The sequence below is a fragment of the Dermochelys coriacea genome, chromosome 13 (assembly GCF_009764565.3).
Source record: "Dermochelys coriacea isolate rDerCor1 chromosome 13, rDerCor1.pri.v4, whole genome shotgun sequence".
Lineage (NCBI taxonomy): Eukaryota > Metazoa > Chordata > Testudines > Dermochelyidae > Dermochelys > Dermochelys coriacea.
The window spans coordinates 32,785,208-32,806,036 of NC_050080.1; the positions used below are offsets into that span (position 1 = coordinate 32,785,208).

Sequence of the window (20,829 nt, forward strand, 5' to 3'; positions counted from 1 at the left end):
GGGGAGGTAGGGGCTTCAGGGTGATCTCCCACCTCAACGCAGCCAGTGGCCTGTGCTCCCCACTGCCATTCTGGAGCCAAATTTATTTATTGACAAATAAAATTTGCATAATTTTAAAATATTGTGTGCATAATTTTTAATTTTTTGGTGCAGAATTCCCTCAGGAGTAATTAATGTTGAGTTTTAACAAAGCCTGGAACACTGGAGAAGTTCCAGAGGATTAGAAAAAGCGTTAATGTTATGTCAACTTTTAAAAAGGGTAACAGGATGATCCAGAAAATATATGCTGGTTAGCCTGACCTAGACGTGGAAAAGTTAATATGAGGTGCAATCAATAAAGAATAAAAGATGGTGGCATAATTAATGCAATTCAACATAATTTTATGTAAAATAGGTCTTGTAAAAATATACTATATTTGTTTTGATTCGATTGCTAGTTTTGTTGATAAAGGTGACTGTGTTGACATAATATACCAAGACTTCTGTAAGGCATTTGACTTAGGCCCTTATGATATTCTAATTATAAAAAATTAACACAGCCTACATTAAATGGATTAAAAAGTGGTTAACTGAAAGATTTCAAAAAGCAATTGTAAATGGGGAATCATCATCCAATTGGGATGTTTCTAGTAGGGTCCTACAGGGATCTGTTCTCTGCCCAATGCTATCCAATATCTTTATCAACAATCAGGAAGAAAATATAAAATCATTGCTGGTAAAATTTCCAGAAGAAACAAAAATGGGTGGAATTGTAAACAATGTCGGGGGCAGGTCAGTTATACCGACTGACCTCTATTATTTGGCAAGGTGGACTCATTTGAACAACATGCATTTCAACACAGCCAAATGCAAGGTCTAGGAACAAAGAGCATAAGTGACACTTACAAGGTGGGGAAACGTACTCTGCAAAGCTGTGATTCTGAAAAGGACTTTGGGTTCACGGTATAAAACTAATCAAGCATTAGCTGCCAGTGCAATGCTGTAGCTAAGAGGGCAAACAACATTACTGGATGTCTAAGCAGGGGAATATCAAGCAGAAGAAGTGATTTTACCTCAGTTTATGGCATTAGTGAAACCATTACTGGATACTGTGTCCAGATCTGGCATCCACACTTCAAAAAGGATGTTGACAGACTGGAAAGGGTTCAGAGAAGATCTACAAAAATGAGCTGAGGTCTGGGAAACCCTATCTCGCAGTGAGAGATTGAAAAAGGTCAATCTATTTAATTTACCCAACAGAAAGTTAAGACATGACTTGAGCACAGCCTGACTATCAGTCCCCACATGGAGCAGAGATTTCTGATAGCAGCCAGCTCTTTATTCCAACAGAAAAAGGCATAAAGAGACCCAATGGCTGGAAGCTGAAGCTATACGAATTCGACTAGAAATAATGCTCAAATATTTCACAAGGGTTCACTGGAACAATTTACCAGGGGCATCATGGATTCTTCATCAAGTTTTTAAATCAAGACTGGATGTCTTTCTAAAACATATACTGTAGCTCAAACAAAAGTTATGAGCTCGATGCAGAAGTGATTGGGTGAAGTTCTTCGGCCTGGGTTATACAGATGGTAAAACTAGGTGATCATAATGGTCCCTTCTGGCCTTAAAATCTAAAAATTAATTTGATCTTTTTATGTAGAAAAGTCAATTTTCTGATAGAACCCATCAAGAATTTTTTATCTTGGGTTCCAAGTATCCAATAGCCTGTATAGGATCACAGGGAGAAAGCTGTTAGTGGTATATGAATTGCCCCAAGTGCCAGTACACCAACCTGGCTTCTTTTGACTTTCATAGGGTTTAAGTAGTGAGATGACCTATGACCTATCCTGAAACAAAAGCACCTCTCCCTAACACTGAGAAAGCAGAGCGTGTAACATTCTGCAGGACATTTTGTGAAACTGATCCACACCTAATGCCTCCTGAACTGGCTGAGGAAGCCTGACCACCACACTGAGACCAACCAAGTAATGACCATTTAACCATGTCTGGACCAGTCTCATTTGAAGTCATGCAATTGTCAATGAATATCTATAGAAGACCATCAGCTCCAGGAAGTTCTAAGAAGTGGAGTGGAAGGAGGAAAACTGAAGCAGCACTTATATCTAGTATTGCTCCTATGAGAGTCAAAACTCAGGTAGGTTGAAAAGCACATTGTAGTAAATACAGCCACCAATGCCAGAAATCTGGTGAAAACTCTGGGGGCTGCAGCTAGCACCTTGTTTTGAAGATTGTCTCTCAGTTTGAACCTGAGGTATCTCTAGTGCAGCTGCCTTACTGAGGTGTGGAAGTACTTATCTCAAAAGCCAAGTGTTTGGACCAATCCTGAGAATTCAGGAAGAGGATTCTTGTACGCAGTCATCATGCGGAATTTGAGCTCTGATAGGCTAGTTGTGTCTTTTCAGATTTCAAATAGGCTCCCCTTTCTTTTTTTGGACCAAGAAAAAAGAAGAATCCTCTTTAATTCTTTAGGTTGAAAGTCTCTCTATTCTAATGCAACCAAATCCCTTCTGCTTCAACAATTTTTCATTTGAAGGAATTCCTCAAAAGTGAAAGGTAGGTGTGTGCGTGCGTGCCTGCAGCATCGTGTGGAACTGAATAGCATAACTCCTCCCCAACCTTCCTATTACAGTCAAAAGCATATTTTCATAAAACTTACCCTCTGCATACAGTCTATAGTAACTACACAGCCCTGTCCGCCTTTCTACAAGACTGTTCTATCCCTTCCACCCTCTCTATACAGACTAGGGCCACTTTTATCATATTCATGCTCCTGATGTAGGTCCAAGACCTCACCAATCTCATACAATCAGATAGCTATGCTGAACTCATCCATTGTTCAGAGCCGCAAAACGGAGGAGTACCTCACTCTTGAAAGTGGGGTAGCTAGTCTACATTCATATACCTAGTGCACAGAGGAGTTGAAATAGGCATTTAAGGCACTTCTCAATAATGTAACTATTGAAAAGCTGTAAATATGGGTCTGTATATGTTACGTGATGGATTGTTGCATGGTGCAGCGGATTATAAGGGTAGAGTTAAAAATCTTTGTCAAAACTTAACTCTGAATACCCAGAGTTTCAAACATTTATGTTTCTGGAACTGCAACATACTATTAAGTTACATAAGTACTTCCAATCTTAAATCTATTTTAAAAGGTTCTTGATAATATAAATTAAGGCATAAATTAAAACATTCTGTTACCCCAGAAATACTAACTTGCCTAACTTCTGTATAAAAATCACTTGAATTGCTTTCAGAGTAGCAGTCATGTTAGTCTGTATCCGCAAAAAGAAAAGGAGAACTTGTGGCACCTTAGAGACTAACAAATTTATTTGAGCATAAGCTTTCGTGAGCTACAGCTCACTTAATCGGATGCATTAATTGCTTTAAAATTCTCCATGTAACATTTCTGGACTTAACACGTCGACTGAGAGCTGTTTATAGCAGAACAGGGTTGCTTAATGAGATGGGACAAGCTGGTTGTATATATAGTCATGGCTCCTCCTTGGCCCCACTTCTTCCTCAACCCAACATTTCTCCCCTTGCTCCTGATAGTTCTCTTCTCCTACCATGGCACTTCTGCCAATTCCTCCCCACTCTGGCAGTGCTACTTCAGACAACTTTATCCATCATGGTTCATGACATGGAAATCAGAGGGAAATGTTCAAAAAGAAAAGCACAGACATGCCAGGAAGTCAGAAGGCCACAGGGAAAAAAAAATACTTTACCATGAACATGAGACTGCTGAAAGCTTTTTCCAGGTGCAAAGTGAAAGTTTCCAGCTACCTGTAGGAAACAGTCATCTTTCATTACAAGGCTCCATTCTACATAACAAAGTGAAGCATTAACACTTGCTGCCCCCTTTTCAAAGGTGAATTTTCCCCTCCTATGTTACTTACCTGCTGACACAGTCACAAGTGAACCAGCTACTCCACAAAGAACCTCCTTTTTCCAAATAAAACAATCAGTACTCTTCAGGAATTTGTAGAGCAAAGATGTCAGACATCCGGCTCACAGACCAGACCTGGTGTGTGTGTGTGGGGCCTACACAGATTGTGAAGAATCTAAATTCTCATTAAAAATATATATATTTCAACTTTTCCTGCTTGTGAAGGTAATATTTTAAATGGGAACAAAATATAACCAATGCACATGCAGCCAGACTGAAACAATGTCTCAGAGATGTGAATTTCACCATCCACCTTAATCTCACTGGGGTGTAATCAGGAAAGACCATATGTTAATGTCAACATTAACTATTTCATTGCTGATCATTTTTAGCAGATACAGTAATGGGGAGGGCGTAAGAGTGAAGTCCACAGGAGTAGAACTGAAAGTTGCTGCAGGGAAGATGAGAGGAGACCCCTAGGAAGGGGGAAGAAAAACCGAAAAGGAAGATGAGGAAGGAAAATAAAGTGAAGTAACACTGTTGGTCCTAAAGGGAAACATATATTCCCAGAGTGATGCTCTGGGAATACTGAACAAACAATAAAGATAACTAAAAGTTCAGCCTGGGATGTTAAAAAGGGGCTTCAGGGGGTTAGGCACCAGTTCCACATACTTTCTATAGCACCTAATTCCCTTACGGCCCTTTGGACATCCCAACCTTCCTTTGTAGACAAAGGCTAGCTAAAAGGAGAGTCATCAAGTCCCTGCCATGTGTGTTCTGCACCGGGCCTTCCAGCAATTGCTTAGACAGCATATAGAGCTAGTCGCCATGGGTTAAAAATCCACCAGCCTCTCTGTCCCCAGACATTCTGAAAGGTCCAGCCAACAAAACACATGAGGCCATTCCTTTTTATTGCATTTCTTTCTCCCATTTGCAAAACTAACTGCTGTATTATTTAGGCTCTTACGCTGCACTCAGCACTGAGCATCTAACAATGCCCAAAGAGCCTAAGTCCCAGTACCATAGAACTGTGGAGATATCGTGCAAAGTGGGGGAAGGATGGGAATTCCTATCCTCTGCCCTTTCCTGGTCACTGACAGTGGTGGGATTTCAGGTGCCTGGAACAACTTAGAGTTCAAGGGAAGCTCTCTCACCTTGTTGACCTCTAAGAATCCATACACTTGGCAGCCCTCATTCTTCTGCTCCTGCATTTTCTGGCTGAACCCTTCTCTCTTGCATTGTTCTATAGTGTCAGGGTTCTTGAAGGCCCAGCCACGCCGCCTGTATGCTTCTCTCACATCATCACAGGAATTACAGCACCTGCAAAAGCACAGGCACCATCTCACTCACCCCGAATAGAGGACAAACATAAATCAAGAGCAGAGACCACAAAATGCAGACCAATCTCTCTGCAGAGGACACAGAGCGAATTCTCCTTCATACTGGGGCTACTAGTCTCGCTCATCAGATGGTCTCTGGGTCAAGGAAAGACTAAATTCCCAGAACTGAAGCTGTCTATCCACCTAGCTGCGCAGCTTTGAGTCACTACTTCCTGAAGCTGACAGATATCAGAGGACCTCTGCATTCACAATAGAGCTCTGAGGATCTTTCCAATGGACCAGACTCCCTTTAGAACATGGTGATGTATCACATTTAACCAGCCAGAGAAATCGCATAAACAGGTCTGTTAATGCACCTCTCACCTTACTGGCTTAGAGTCTCCCCTCAATGAAGAAACAATTCACTCCTGAGCTGCACCCACACTAGTCCACAGGTCTCAGGCCAAGGCTCCCAAAGGTGGAGGGAGGAAACCCCCTTCACTTCCCTGCATCAAGGGGGGAGACCAGAGTGGACCCTGGACAGAGGACTGTGGTTTCTTTATTCTTTTGATATTTTTGTTAGCTGAGAAGGGGAGTCTGGAGGGCTGAATTCCCCGTCCCCCAGGAGACAGCATCTCCAGGCAGGGGCTGCAACCAGATGGATAACTGTAAACCCAGAAAAGAAAAAGCAGGGGAGGAGAAAGAAAGAATCCAAGACCCTGTGGGCCAGATTCTGATCTGTTCTTGCAGGAGCATGCAAGGAGATGGGGAGAGCAATGTAGCACCAGTTTGCCCCAAACACAGAGCTGCAGGCAAACATGATGAAATAGCCTTGAGTGTGCTCACAGCTAGTGGGGGACCCTCTTCCTTTTATACCCTGAGAGCCCCACCCAAGGGGAGAGGCCCCAAGGGACACTTCTTTCCAGTATGATCCAAGCTCACATGCCCAGAAGTGATTAGCCCAAAACTGTAGATCCATATGGGAATTCTTGAAGGAAAACACACACACAATATGGATTCATTCAACATTTGGAGCAAATGCTACTGAGAAGTTATGGAACAGGTCCCCCACTTCATTCTCTGAGATCAGAAAACCAGAGAATCATGCACTCGCGTTCACAGACACAAACACACACACACTCTTTTCCGCACCCTCCCATCAGGAGAACAGAGAAGTATGTGGGGTCTGTCACAATCCAGGAGGTTATGGAAGTGTGGGCTCACCCACCCGACCTCTCAGGATATTAGGGAAACACACACTCGCACCCCACTTCCCCACCCAGGTCCAAACACCACAGATGTGTCATTCCACCTCTCTCCTCCAATTCTGGAGATTAGGAATGTGCACACACCCCATTCCTGTCAGATCAGGATTAGCATACAGCCCCCCTCCCTAAGTAAGGAGATCAGGGAACCCTTGATTTACCGGATGTCCTCCGACTCTGCTCCATAACAGCTCTCACAGCGATCAGCATCTAAGGAATCTGGATCAAACACTTTCTCCTCCTCTTTGCCCAGCTCTGAAACAAAATAAGATTTCCAAATAGTGTGACAGTTTTATGAATATGTCTCTGTGTCATTTTATGAATTTAATTGTGGTTTGTATCACTCATGATCACACTCTGTACTGTGGATTAGAACAGGGGTGGGCAAACTACGGCCTGGGGGCTGCATCTGGCCCTCCAGACATTTTAATCTGACTCTCTTGTGCTTTGTAACAGTAAACTCTGGATGTGGATAAGAAGTTCCTTCACATCCCTTACTTTAATTGCTATGTGCCCCTGAAGAGTTAAACAATAAATTAGAGAGGTCCACAGTGAGTTGGAGTTCTGGTATACACAAGCTGAGGGGAGGCTGGGGAGTGAGATCTGGCACAGCTCTTGGGGCCAAAGGCAGTTGGACTGCAGAGTCCCGTCATGCCAAAGAGGGGCACCAGACAGGAAGTCTGTACCATGGGAGTCCCCAGGAGACCAGAACTAGAAACATGATGTGGACACTACTCGGATCAAGTTGTCTTGGAAGCATGTGGGATCCAGAAGTTGGATCCAATGCAGCAGACTGGTGACCATCCAGTAGGTTGTAACAAGTTATACCAGCCCTCATGAGTGTGACAGTCAGTGTAGATCATGAACATGGATGAGCTCTGTGCCCTTCTAGTGCTGGTCAAGAGATGCAGACATCACTCCTCCCCACTGCATTTACCTTAAAGCATTGGGCCCACACCCACATTAGCCTTTTCATCCCTAAGATTCCCCACCACTGCTAACTTCAGTGCAGCTCCACTGACAGTATCAGAAGTGTGAATTCCTGTATAGACAGAATGCCACCATGTCATCTAGATTTGCTCTGAGCAGAGTCGGGGCATGATGGTCAAAGCCCACCAGCATCTTGTCCACACCAGTGCTCCCTGTACTAATGTTAGCAAAGGGAATACGTTTTAGACGAAAGAGACAAGTGTAGTCAGTTTAAGTAGCTCACAGCTTCTGTGCAGATGTGTCAGCTCCAGAGCTGAGGGCAGCCTCTAACGTACTCCAGCAATTCAAGGACCAGCCCCATGAAATCCCAAAGACCAAAAAAAGGAGAAAATAAATGGCATAGGGTGACAGACACCCTTAAACCAGGCTCAGTCATAGCCTCAGGACAGGGCAGACCCCTGAAGAGCACCCATCTCTGCAAACCCTCATGCAAATCCCACACCACTGCGCTTGAGACAGCAGCATTACATTGCTGTGAACTCTCTGCTCAGAGTTCAAATACCCTTCGGCAGCCACTTCAGTCCCAGGTATTCCCTATGAAAGGCAACAGAGGAAGACCAGTGGCAGTCAGTCCATTAGAGCATCCAACAGAGGAAGGAAGCAGGACGTTGTACTACCGTGTCTCTCGGCCTCGGGGGTCACAGGATTGCCATCTTTATCCAAACGTTGTTTAAAGAGATTGTGCTCCACATCTAGCTGCTGCTCTCCTGCCACATCCATGGCATCAATGCTCAAATCTAAAACCAGGAAACAAGGTGAATTAAGGAAGGTTCTTTGGGATCTGAGATGGCTTATGGAAGCAGCAAGCCAGTGAGAAACCATGAGCCTATTAACAAGGGAAAGATCACCAAGGCAGGAATCTAGGAGGAAGAGTTCATCTGCAGATTAGGAAAAAATCAAGGAGTGGAAGGGGACTGGCGTAAGAGGCTGCATTGTGGTGGCTGAGAACCTCATGCTGACTCAAAACGGCATCCCTGCATTTCAATCTCTCCTGCAAACAAGGCTCTTGGGCTGCTGTCCAAGAGGATCATCTTCAGCTAGTTCTAATATAAGTCATATTTTCACCTGGGCAGATAAACTCGGGCTAAATAACCTGCCCAACCCTTTGCAGATACCTCAACCTGCTGGTTAAGCTTGAATCCATTTGGAGAACTCCCCCACCATTCCAATCCCAGCCCCTCTCCCCTCTGGCCCCTTTCCCATTACCTTTCACCAAAGGGTTTCAGATAGTCTTTGCTGGGCCCTAGTGTGTCACTTGGGGGGCTCGCCTGTTACTTGGGGACACAATGTCAATGTCTTCCCAGGGAAAGGGGAAAAAAGCTGCCAGACCTGCTGGACTCTCCACTCCATCTTAAACATAGTGGGGGTGAGGGGGTGGAAGTCTGAGACAGGAGTAGGGGAATAATCCTCCCTAGGGTGATGGTATCTTCCGCAACTACATTTCAATGGGGTGATCTGAGACAGAGCACACAGAACTGCCCACCTTACTAAAAACAAAATAGAAATTGCAGTGTACACTTGAGTAGTGGGATTTTTAATCACTTTCACTTTGCATTTAAATTACCAAATCCCTATTCCTCAGAGGAAATGTGAAGCTCCAGTATTCATACCTGAGCTATCTGTGATCAAGAGTCTGAAAAATTTTAAATATAAAAATATTCTCCCCTCAAAAACAGCACAAATAGCTGAATGGATTTAGTTGCAACAAACCTCACAATTCAGCTAAGAAGTATTCAGATCAATTTAAATATTTTGGAAGAAGTTATTACAGCGTGAAAAATGTATCACATGACATCAGTAATATAACTGATTTAGTTCCACATGACATTAATGTACATGTTCAGAAATTGAACATAAGAGTCAAAAAACAGTAGCTGGCCCCAAGAGCTACTCTACAGCATCTTCCATAATAGGCTCTGCACATTACAAAAATGAATGGCAATTGGGACAAACCCTGTGGGAGCAGGTCGGTATTATACTCCTTTCATACAGGTTCTTCTTCTTCACACGCAGGTCTCAAAGTACTTTACAGAAGTGGATAAAGAGCTTTATCCTCATTGCACAAATTAGGAAACACACTCAGAGAAATGAAGCAACTGGACCAGAGTCCTACTGTGTCAAATGACAATGCTGGGAACAGAACCCAGGAGTCCTGACTGAATTCCCTGTTCTAACTACAGGGGAATGTAATTCCTTACTGCTGATAAGACAAGCAGCTGAAAGCAAATTGAAATAATGCCTGCACTGACTGGCCAGTGTGCCCAACCTCCAGCAGAGCGTGAAAGCTGTCTTCTTCCCAACTCTTTAGAAGACTTACTTACAAGCACAAGGCATATGCGGAAAGACAACATCTATATTAATCTTCAATTTGTCTCCTCTCGATTTGTCAACGTACAGTTCAGGATGAACCTAGGAACAAAGAAAACAAAAGTCTCATTCCACCTGGAAGCACATCGCAAGGCCTTTTCCCTTGCCTTCTCCCCAGTCCAGGAGCCTCTCTACAGATGCTATGCCACCATGCTTCCACAGGCCTCCTCCACATGGGGTGCACAAGCTGGCACCTTCCAGAATGCTGTGACAGAGCAGTTGAAGCGGCTTCCAAACCTGGCTGTGCTTTTACGATGTGTGATGCTCCTAGCCAACCAAGTGATAATTTGGAGATTTAAAGTAAATAAAAACAATTTAAAATATTTTCTTTTTGCAATTTCTTCCTCACTATTGAGTCTGCAAGTGGGAAACTGGTGGCTATCTCCTACTGGTGACAAAGGAGAGTGCTCTTGATGCCTTCTCCAGAAGGGGGATCCAGGCCTTAGCGGAGCTGACAGGTACAGAAAGCCCAATCGGAGGAACAGGAAGCCAATGCTAGGGTGACCAGGAGGGGAAAGAGGCTCCCTGCAGAGCCAGTGCCCATTTTCTTTGAGATACGCAGGAGGAAAGAAGAAGAGAGCAGCAACAGCAATTCACTCTCATCTCACCAGACGGGCTGCCAGCAGGGCCGATGCCAGCTCAAAACACAGTAAAGCAAAGTCTTAGTGCCAGTCACTGATCCTACTTCCTTCCCTGTTTCACAACTAGACCAAACACTGCAAACTGCTGCCTCTGTGGGGCAGGAATGAATATAAAATTCTAGCCACCATCATAACAACAAGGCAGGTCCTCTGAGCCACCTGGGCTCCGCAGCCTAATGACCCGAGACAATAAGGCCACCCACAAACACAGGGCGGCGTGGCCTAGTGGCCAGAGTCAGTACAGCGGCCCTTGAGTGCAGGGCAGTGTGGCCTAGTGGCGAAATCCAGGGGCCATCACCAAAGGAGGGGCTGCCAGGGTGGGGAGACCCAGGCCCACCCGACTCCACTGGGTCCTGACTCAGAGCCCTAACAGGCAGAGTGGTCCATCACTGGGTCAGCGGGGAAATCCAGCCGCAACACGCTGACCTTCCATGGGTGGAAGATACCACTTACCCCACCTCCCTGGGTCACTTCCTACCGGGCTTCCTGAAGCTGCAGTCTATAAGACATCAGGGTCTCTGGGCTCCTCGTCGCAGGTAACTCCCTGGGATTTCGACTCCAGCCAGTCAGCTGTAGGCCACAAGCCTCCGGTCTGGGTCACGGGATCTCTGCTCCCACAGGCAAGGACTGTAACGGCTCCTGGGCTGGAGCCTCCACCAAGTGTCCTTCCTCCTTACTGAGTTGGGCTGCTCTCCTTTGTACTAGCATAGCAATTGGAGTATGCTGAGCATGGTCTGAGGGGCAGGACTTCCTCTGCTCAGAGTGTGGGATTAATCCTTTCCTGCCTAATGAGGAGTATGAACACCCCGTCACTCCATGGAAAAGGTGAGATAATGTGTAGTTACAGAATGGTCCTGTGCCTTGCAAAACTCGGGAGCCTGACTCAGCTGTTGACAACAGTGGACCTTGGTTGAATATGTGGCCCTATCTGCTTCCCAGGGCTCCAATAGGACAGCACAGGGAAAACATAAACCCAAAAACGACAGCAATACAAAGCTCTACTTACTTCCTTTGTGAGATAGTACTGCAGCTCCGAGAAGAAAAGCAGGAGCATGATAAGTCCACTGATTACTGTCACTGCAAATGAAGAATGACAAGCATTACCATGGGCTGTGGACTCACTAATCCGCTGCCCGACTCCAGTAAAGAAAGCAGCTGGCATTACAGCAGGTGAGAAGAAACCAGGCTGCTCATGAAAATTACTATCCCCCCCCCCCCCCGCATGTGCTCTGTAAAAAACACATGCTAATAGCCCAACACAAATGCCAGTTAGACCGTAGACCTTGAAGGCTAGGGCACAAAGCAAATCCCTGCATTTCAAAGTTATTAAAGAAGAGAGTGAACCAGTACTGAGTACCAAGGTAGGAGCTGTTTTCATTCATTTGGGCATAGTCCTCCTCTCCCAGCCACCAAAGGAAACATTTCACATAGAAGAGATGCTTTCTAGTGTGACTGCAGCCCCAGCCTGACCACGATTAGACCTTTATTTGGATAATGAAGAGCATCCACAGTCACTGTAGATATGATTAAAAAAGAACATAAGAACACTCATACTAGGTCAGACCAAAGGTCTATCAGTATCCTATCTTCTGACAATGCCAGGTGCTTCAGAGAGAATGAACAGAACAGGTATCATCAAGTGATCCATCTCCTGTCACCCATTAGCAACTTCTGGCAAACAGAGGCTCAGGACACCATCCCTGCCCATCCTGGCTAATAGCCATTGATGGACATATCCTCCATGAATGTATCTAGTTCTTTTTTGAACCCTATTATGGTATTGGCCTTCAAAATAAATTAAAAATAAATTATAAATATTACATAGGTGGAGCTGGTAGCACTGCCTATATTTCAGGCTGACTGACACTTCCCATTGTAAGACTCTGTTTTCAGTTGCTTATAACTTTAACCATTCAGAATAAAAATTTTCCATGCTTGGTGTCTGCCTTAGGCTGAATTTGTTTTGGAAAGTTTCAGCTAAAAGAGTTTAGCCCTTTCTGGAAAGAAATTAGGGAAAATATATTATTCCGCCCAAGCAAAAAAAATCTTACAACCATTTTGTTGAGACACAATAGAGTCTCTATGCTTTGGAAAAGAGACTTGGAATTGGGGGTCTCCCTTGGGTCAGAGAGGTGCCTTCCGACATCCCCATGAAAATTCAGCCAAATTTGGCCAAGCTATAAGCCTCTGAAAAATCTGTTTGTGCATGCTAAGTAGAGACTTGTTAGAGTTTGACAACTAAACTATCCAAAGATTCCATCTGCACTGAGCGTGCTCTATCCCCTCACGGCTCTGATGTGCTGACCATACTGAATGTGCCATTCCCACAGAGCAACTGAGCATGCTCCAGTCCCATGCTGCAGCAGCGGAGTGGGATTTCCCTGCAATTTTTACTCCTGGCTGCCAGGGGTCAAGGTGGCACAGGGCACTAGAAGTGAGAGCAAGTACAGCCCTTCTTCTGTGCTCTCAAATTGATGCTCTCCCACCTGCAGCCCAGTCAGCCTGAAGAAAGAGGAAGCTGCCTCCTTGAATGTTGAGGATTGAGAAATTGTGATATGGGAGAATATATAGTGCAGGTCATACACGCGCGTGTGTGTGTGTGTGTGTGGAGAGAGACGTTGGACAGCAGCTGGGGAGGAGGCAGAAACCTCTGAGGGGATTGGATAGGAACAGGAAGATGGGGGGGATGGATAAGTGCCAAAGGGGAGGAGGTCAGAAGAAGAGGGGGACGAGGACAGGCTGGGCACACAGGAGCAGAGGAGTCTATAACCAGCAGAGCACATTCCCGTCCAAGAACCTGGAACCGAATCCAGTTAGTGAAAAGGAGGCAGCAAACTGGCAAGCTTGAGAGGGAGGTTGGATGAAGAATACAATCACCATGATTTGGAAAGGTCGCATCGCCAATGCCAACACTGCTCCTGGCTCTTCCACCTGTACCTGAACCCAACCATGGGTGCCTCTTCCCGGGCCTTGGTGTGGATTTGCAGACACTGTGGCCTACCTTTTCCTGTCATAGAAAGCCAGGCTGGGGAGACCAGCCAGTGTGAGAGATGCCTTCTAGTAGAATCTCTCAAAATACAGGTGGGAGAGCTACAGGAGGAGGTGGCTAGGCTGAGATGCATCCGTGGACACAAGCAATTCCTTGAAAACATGCATATGGAGACCTCCAAGGCTGAGGAACCAATCCAGCTGAAGAGGACTGCAGTAGCACCACCAGGGTAGGAGGAAATGGCTCCTTCACAAGGAGGAAGAGAAGCCATGTATCCACAAGGCTGGGAAGATCACAACCACCATTCCCAAGTAGGGTACCAACTTTCTTATCGCACAAATCCGAACGTCCTAGCTCTGCCTCTTCACAAGCCCTAGCCCCGACTCACTATACTCCCACTCCCTCGATGGCTCACTCTCCCCCACCCTCACTCACTTTCACTGGGGCAAGTGGTGGGGAGGCGGGGGGCATATGAGGGCCCTAACTGGGGGTGCAGGCTCCAGGGTGACATAAGAGACTAACAAAGCCCACCGTTGCTACCAGTTACTCCATTAACTCAAGTGGTGAAGGTCTGTGTTGTGGATCTAAAGATCGTAATCCTTCTGAAAGCACAAGTTGGGGGCGAGTATGGTTCCACATGATGAAATGTCTGTTTTTCAGTGTTCGTTTTGTTTTTTAAAAATAGGAAATTTAAAGTCATTTATTTTTGTTGCAAAGAACATTGAAGTTTCAAAGTCAAGCACTCAAGGACACACGAGTTAAAGTTCTCCTTGCAACCTTAATTCACCCCCATCACCAGTGTGTGTGCATTATGATGCAGTCTTTAATTATAGGATCACATACTATTCTTTCCACAGAAACCCTACCTCATTCATTGCACAAGATGGTTGGTGTGAAAGATGCAAGACTTTGGAATCATGGATATCCTACGCCATAGGAATAGTCAAACTTTTAACATAAAAATGGCCATACAGGATCTGACTAATGATCCATCTAGCCCAGCATCCTGTCTTCCAACAGTGACCAGGGCCAAGTACTTCAGAGGGAAAGAATAGAATAGGACAATTATTCAGTGTCATCCAGTCCCAGCTTCTGGCAGTCAGAGGTTTAGAGATACCCACAGCATGGTTTTACATCCCTAATCAGTCCCCTAACAGCCACTGACAGACCTATCCTCCATGAATTTATCTATTTCTTTTTTGGACCCTGTTATAGTCTTGGCCATCACAAAATCCTCTGGCAACGAGTTCCACAGGTTGACTGTGTGTTGTGTGAAGAAATACTGCCTTTTGTTTGTTTTACACCTGCTACCTGTTAATTTCATTGGGTGACCCCTGGTTCTTGTGTTATGTGAAGGGGGCAAATAACATTTGCTTATTCACTTTCTCCACACCAGTCAGGATTTTATAGACATTTATCATATTCCCCTTAAACGTCTCTTTTCTAACATGAACAGTCCCAGTCTTTTTAATCTCTCCTCAGATGGAAGTTGTTCCAGACCCCTACTCATTTTGTTGCCCTTCACTGTACTTCTTAAAATTCAAATGTATCTTTTTTTGAGATGGGGTGACCAGAACTGCACACAGTATTCAAGATGTGGGCGTACCGTGGATTTATATAGTGCCATTATGATATTTTCTGTCCCTTTCCTAACGGTTCCTAACATTGTTAGCTTTTTTGACTGTCAGTGCACATTGAACACATATTTTCAGAGAACTATCCACAATGACTCCAAGATCTCTTTCTTGAATGCTAACAGCTAATATAGACCCCACCATTTTGTTCGTATAGTTGGGAATTATGTTTTCCAATGTGCATAACTTTGCATTTATCAGTACTGAATTTCATTTGCCATTTTGTTGCCCAGTCACCCAGTTTTGCGAGATCCCTTTGTAATTCTTTGCAGTCAGCTGTGGATTTAACTACCTACAAATGTGATATATAACTTTGTGACCTACAGACATTATTCCAACCCAGGGCAGGTTACTGCGTTTACCCCAACATCTTAAATCAATAAGGGTAATTACTGCAAATCCTGGGACAGGTAAACAACTCCAGAGAAGTACTACCCTTTGGAAGGTACAGACTGGTTCAACCCTGATTTAAGAGATCCACGAGACAAAGAAAGAGCTTGTGGCATGAAGGATCAACCTGAAGTGGCTGAGGTTTCTCTGATCCAAGAATTGACATGAAACTATAACCAAGAGGACAAAACCCTGCTGGAAGGGTGTGAAGGACTGGAACCTGCCAGTGTCTCTGTGTCAGAAGATGGGCCAGTAAACTAGCATGCAATGGAGACTGTTTATTGCTTTATTATGTTTTCTCTATAATGCTTTTGTCCTAAATAAGTGTATTGTGGTTTGTGGAAACTGTTTGGTCACTGACAACTCTGGCATAGTCCCTGGCAGAGGGGTGTTGGACGAAGGTCAGATCTGCTGTGAAAATCACAGCAAATTGAAGGAGGACTGCAATCCTTGATCTGAAGGGACAGGGATGCAGGTCCCTGCCCAGAGAAAGGTGAGGACTGGAGGCCTGAGACCTAAAGGGGTGCCCTTTGAGGAGACCACAGAGGGGGCAGAGATGCAGTTAATTCTAGAACTGAGAGATGGTGCTCTGGGGACAAATCAGGGTCGTGTAGCAAAGGATGCTGTTGCCTATAGGACCCCTGCTGGAAGGCATGTTCTATTTGCGGGTACCGGGACAGGCAGATCTAGGCCCACACAAAACTAAAGGTCGGCCTCCTCAGCTAAGGGGGAGGAACCGCTACGCCCAAGCCACGAGTATAGGGGACAACAAAGGAGAAAATGGGAGCGAGGTCAAAGATTAATAATCAAAGAACCAGAAGGGAACACTGAGCAGAGAACTCTCCTCGAAGACATCTAAAGAGTCTGTGGATACTGCCTGGAGGAACTCTACCTCGAGACATGATCAGACAAGGGACCGGAAATAGGCCCCACAGTCACAGAGTACCCCCATCCAGCTTCCTCCTCCTGGAGTGATGGATGGCTATCTTGCCCAGTGCCAGGAGGAGGTTGACAAGGAGGTCTTGAAACTGTATAGGATCATGGATGGGGTGTGCAAGAATTAGGAAGTATGGGGAAAAGTGCGCCTAGAACCTCGATAAGTTTCTGGGGGAGTTAGAAGAGGAGCTGAAACCTGATGCACTCTACACAGATGTGAACCAGGTTCTCCCTTTCACAACAGAATGAACAGGTACACGCCCATGCTCACAGCTCCATGGAGGAGCTGCCAACTAATATTGCTGGTGGATTGTGGAAGCAGAGTAGAATACAGACTGGCCCACCCTCCTTAGGTGGCAACAGGTCCAACCATTTAGTGTTAGGATGGGACATAAGGGCAAGGAAGTGGATGGTGTACATGCTTGCACTTCACATGTTCCCTGGGTGCAGTTCAGAGGTGGACTGGCTGGATGGTTTTCAGGCAACTCAGGTGGCTTGTCAGGGGCAGCCAGGGAGGTTCACAGGGCAGGAGAATAATGATGAATTCCAGAGGCGAGTCCAGAGCACCCTCCTGCAAGACCTGCTTGAAGAAAGCAAGAGAAGCAGGAGGTAAGGTCTCTCAGCAGGGAAGTCGGGCAGAGAGCCCAACTTAAGAACAAAGGACTGGAAGGTGCACAGTGGGGCTTCTGGAGGAAACTGGGAGTTCGCTCACCTGGGAACTGACATAGAAGGTCAAACAGAGAGAGAGAGCCTGAAAATAGGGTTCACTGCAGCATGGCTGGGGCTCTGGACTGAGCAGACTGGATTGTGCTAAGCTTCACTTCTCCGTGCTAACCTAACGCTGTGTGCTAATCCATGCTGTGTGCCAGGGGACTAAAAAATCCAACTGGTATGAAACACTGTTTGAGTGTCCCTCTAAATACTTGGTGAGGTGCATTAATCCCTGCAGAGCAGTCAAGTCTCTCCCAAGAGTCCCTCTCAGTTGGACTCGCTGAACAGAGCTCACAGAGGTTCAATCTTAGGAGGCAGTGAGGCCAGGTGTCCTACCCTGAGGGAAGAGTGAGACCCCTGGGGGTCTGGCACATCAAAGGAGTTCCTCCAAGAGACTGTTCCAAAGCTGAGGGTGTAGCACTGATCTTGTGGCTCCATGACACTATCTATTCCCTGAATGAGGCAAGGGTCCTGTGGAAAAAATAGTATGGGATCATGTAATTAAAGACGGTATCATGACACATACCATGGGCAGAGGGAGGAGGATTGAGGTTCCATGGTAACCTTAATTCTGATATTTCCTAATTTTATAGGGCTTGACTTTGCCACTTTAATATTCTTTTAATGGGGCGGTTTTACCTCTATAATATAAACATATATATTTGCATAAGCAAACCCTCCTACTTTAGAGCACCAGGCAACAACTGGCAGAACTAGGCAGTAGCTTCCCTATATGCCGGTTATTCCATAATGGCCCATGGGGAGGTTTCTTGTTCTTTTCTCTGAACTAGTTTGTATCGGCCGCTGTAGGAACAGGCTACTTGATTGGCTGAATCACTAGTTTGCTCCAAAATTCTCCACTACAGAAACCTTGCATATGAATACTTGGCTCTCCTATACAGGTCTTTCTTACAGCAAAATGCAGTCTCTTATGACTTACTTAGTTCAAATAGATAAGATGTTTAAGCATGCCTGTGGGACTCCCAGCATCTCACTGTGCCTAAAACTCCCAAAAATAACACAACTAACAAAAGAACAAGAGCTTACTGAGCCTTGCCTGGAAGGATGATACAGACAGGAGGGAGACAAATGCTTTATTTGAAGTTTTAAATCTGAGGTGAGGAGTCAAACACCACGCCCACTGGCCACCTTCAGAGTTAAAAGAGGATGCAGCCTCTTCTCTGTCACTGCAAAACAGGATCCAGGCCAGGTTCTGGGGCCGGAATGGAGACTGAACAGCCTCCACCCTACCCCATCCCTCGCTGCTGTTGCTGGCTGTGCTGGTACTGGTCAGGTTACTCCTCAAAGCAGGGATGGAGGAAGGAACAGAGAGAACAAGAGGAACAGAGGAAAACGGGAAAAGGAAGCAGGGAGACAATCAGAAGGAAGGTGTGTGTGAACAACAGAGTGAGGGAATATTTGCCACTCCCAGCCCATTTGTTACCACCTCTGGCCCACAAACTCCAGCTGGAAACATCAGCCTGGCTTCGGGATGCTCAGACACGATCTGCCCTATTTCAGAGGAGCAGCCGTGTTAAGGCTGTATTCGCAAACAGAACAGGAGGACTTGTGGCACCTTAGAGTAACACATTTATTAGGGCATAAGCTTTCGCGAGCTACAGCCCGCTTCATCGGATGCAGTGAGCTGTAGCTCACCAAAGCTTATGCTCCAATAAATCTGTTAGTGTCCATCTGCCCCACGGAAGGGGGGGGTGTTCTGCTTTGTAAGCGAGGATGGCCGGGACGGGGAGGCTGGGACTGTCGTGTTTCCGGGCTGGGGCCTGCTCTAGGACTGAGGACAGTTTGTCCGGAGCCGTGTGGACGGTTCTTACCGGGCAGGGAGGTGGCTCGTCTCTTCTTTTTCCACAGGCACAAGCCCTTTCTGGCAGCTCTGGCGGCCGAGGGCCGCAGTGGGCTCGGCGACAGCCCTTGCCCCGCGCAGGGGGGGGCTCACCTCTTCCTTAGGCTCGGGGGAGAGCAACAGGCCGGGGCTGGGAACCCCCCCGGCCGGGGCAAGAACCTCACGAGGGGAATTTCCCCCCCCCGCGTTCGGGCTGCCCGCGATTTTCAGCGCGGGGGGGGGCTTCTGCCGGCGGGTCACGGGGGGGGGAATGAGGCGGCCTTTGTAGCCAGCCACCGGCTCCCGGCTGAGGCGCGACACCCGCAAAGCCCCGCTGAGGAGGCGGGTCGACGCGGAGGCGGCGGGGAGCCTGCGGCTGAGGGCGGGCACCCGCTGGGGGCCTCGGCGCCGGCCCGGCCGCCCCGCGACTCGCCGCCCCCGCCCCGGCGGCGCACGGCCTCAGCAAGGGGGGGCCTGGCAGCCCCGCCCCGAGCGCGCCCCCGCCCCTCACCGAGCGCGCCCCCGCACGTCTTGACCCGAAAATCCTCCAGCGTCTTGGGAAACGCATCGAACCGCTTCAGCCTCCGCAGCGCGTCCATGGCCGCCGCGAGCCCGGCTCTGGGCCCCGCCCCCGCCGCAGGCCGCCCTGGGAGCCCGCGCGCGTTGGGGGCGGGGCGCAGTGACGTGGCGAGGCGGGGCCGCGCGGGGGCCTGCTGACCTGGGGGGGTTGGGCGACTGCGGGTCTCGGGGGGGGCATCGGGGGGACAATGGGTGTTCGGCGACACTGTCGGTGGGGGTGACATGGGGTGACAGTGGGATGTGGGGGGTTGGGGGGACAGTGGGTGTTCGGCGACACTGTCGGTGGGGTGACATGGGGTGACATTGGGATATGGGGGGTTGGGGGGACAGTGGGTGTTCGGCGACACTGTCGGTGGGGGTGACATGGGGTGACAGTGGGATGTGCGGGGTTGGGGGGACAGTGGGTGTTAAGGGACACTGTCGGTGGGGGTGACATGGGGTGACAGTGGGATGTAGGGGGTTGGGGGGACAGTGGATGTTTGGTGACACTGTCGGTGGGGGTGACATGGGGTGACAGTGGGATGTGGGGGGTTGGGGGGACAGTGGGTGTTCAGGGACACTGTCGGTGGGGGTGACATGGTGTGACAGTGGGATGTGGGGGGTTGGGGGGACAGTGGGTGTTCGGCGACACTGTCGGTGGGGGTGACATGGGGTGACAGTGGGATGTGGGGGGTTGGGGGGACAGTGGGTGTTCGGCGACACTGTCGGGGGTGACATGGGGTGACAGTGGGATGTGGGGGGTTGGGGGGACAGTGGGTGTTTGGGGACACTGTTGGTGGGGGTGACATGGGGTGACAGTGGGATGTGGGGGGTTGTGGGGACAGTGGGTATTTGGCGACACTGTCGGTGAGGGTGACATGGGGTGACAGTGGGATGTGGGGCGTCATTGGGGGGACAGTGGGTGTTCGGTGACACTGTCGGTGGGGGTGACATGGGTGACAGTGGGATGTGGGGGGTTGGGGGGACAGTGGGTGTTCGGCGACACTGTCGGTGGGTGTGACATGGGGTGACAGTGGGATGTGGGGGGTTGGGGGGACAGTGGGTGTTCGGCGACACTGTCGGTGGGGGTGACATGGGGTGACAGTGGGATGTGGGGGGTTGGGGGGACAGTGGGTGTTCGGCGACACTGTCGGTGGGGGTGACATGGGGTGACAGTGGGATGTGGGGAGTTGGGGGGACAGTGGGTGTTCAGGGACACTGTCGGTGGGGGTGACATGGGGTGACAGTGGGATATGGGGGTTGGGGGGACAGTGGGTGTTCGGCGACACTGTCGGTG

At 47.8% G+C, this 20,829-nt stretch overlaps 1 protein-coding gene across 3 annotated transcripts in view; it reads right to left on the bottom strand.

Annotated features, from left to right (window-relative positions):
- ERGIC3 (ERGIC and golgi 3) overlaps positions 1–19,631 on the bottom strand; it is a 55,423-nt gene extending 35,792 nt beyond the window's left edge. For 2 of the 3 annotated variants that reach the window (XM_038369263.2, XM_038369262.2), the window contains exons 1-7: positions 19,486–19,631; positions 11,481–11,551; positions 9,788–9,875; positions 8,084–8,203; positions 6,638–6,731; positions 5,047–5,212; positions 3,732–3,789 (exon numbers count right to left, since the gene is read on the bottom strand). In XM_038369263.2, the coding sequence (XP_038225191.1) occupies positions 3,732–3,789; positions 5,047–5,212; positions 6,638–6,731; positions 8,084–8,203; positions 9,788–9,875; positions 11,481–11,551; positions 19,486–19,573 (685 nt within the window). In that variant the 5' untranslated portion in view covers positions 19,574–19,631. Of the gene's footprint in view, positions 1–3,731; positions 3,790–5,046; positions 5,213–6,637; positions 6,732–8,083; positions 8,204–9,787; positions 9,876–11,480; positions 11,552–18,966; positions 19,261–19,485 lie in introns of those variants that run through there. The other variant, XM_038369266.2, reaches the window with a different exon arrangement.
- Positions 19,632–20,829: the final 1,198 nt, after the last annotated feature.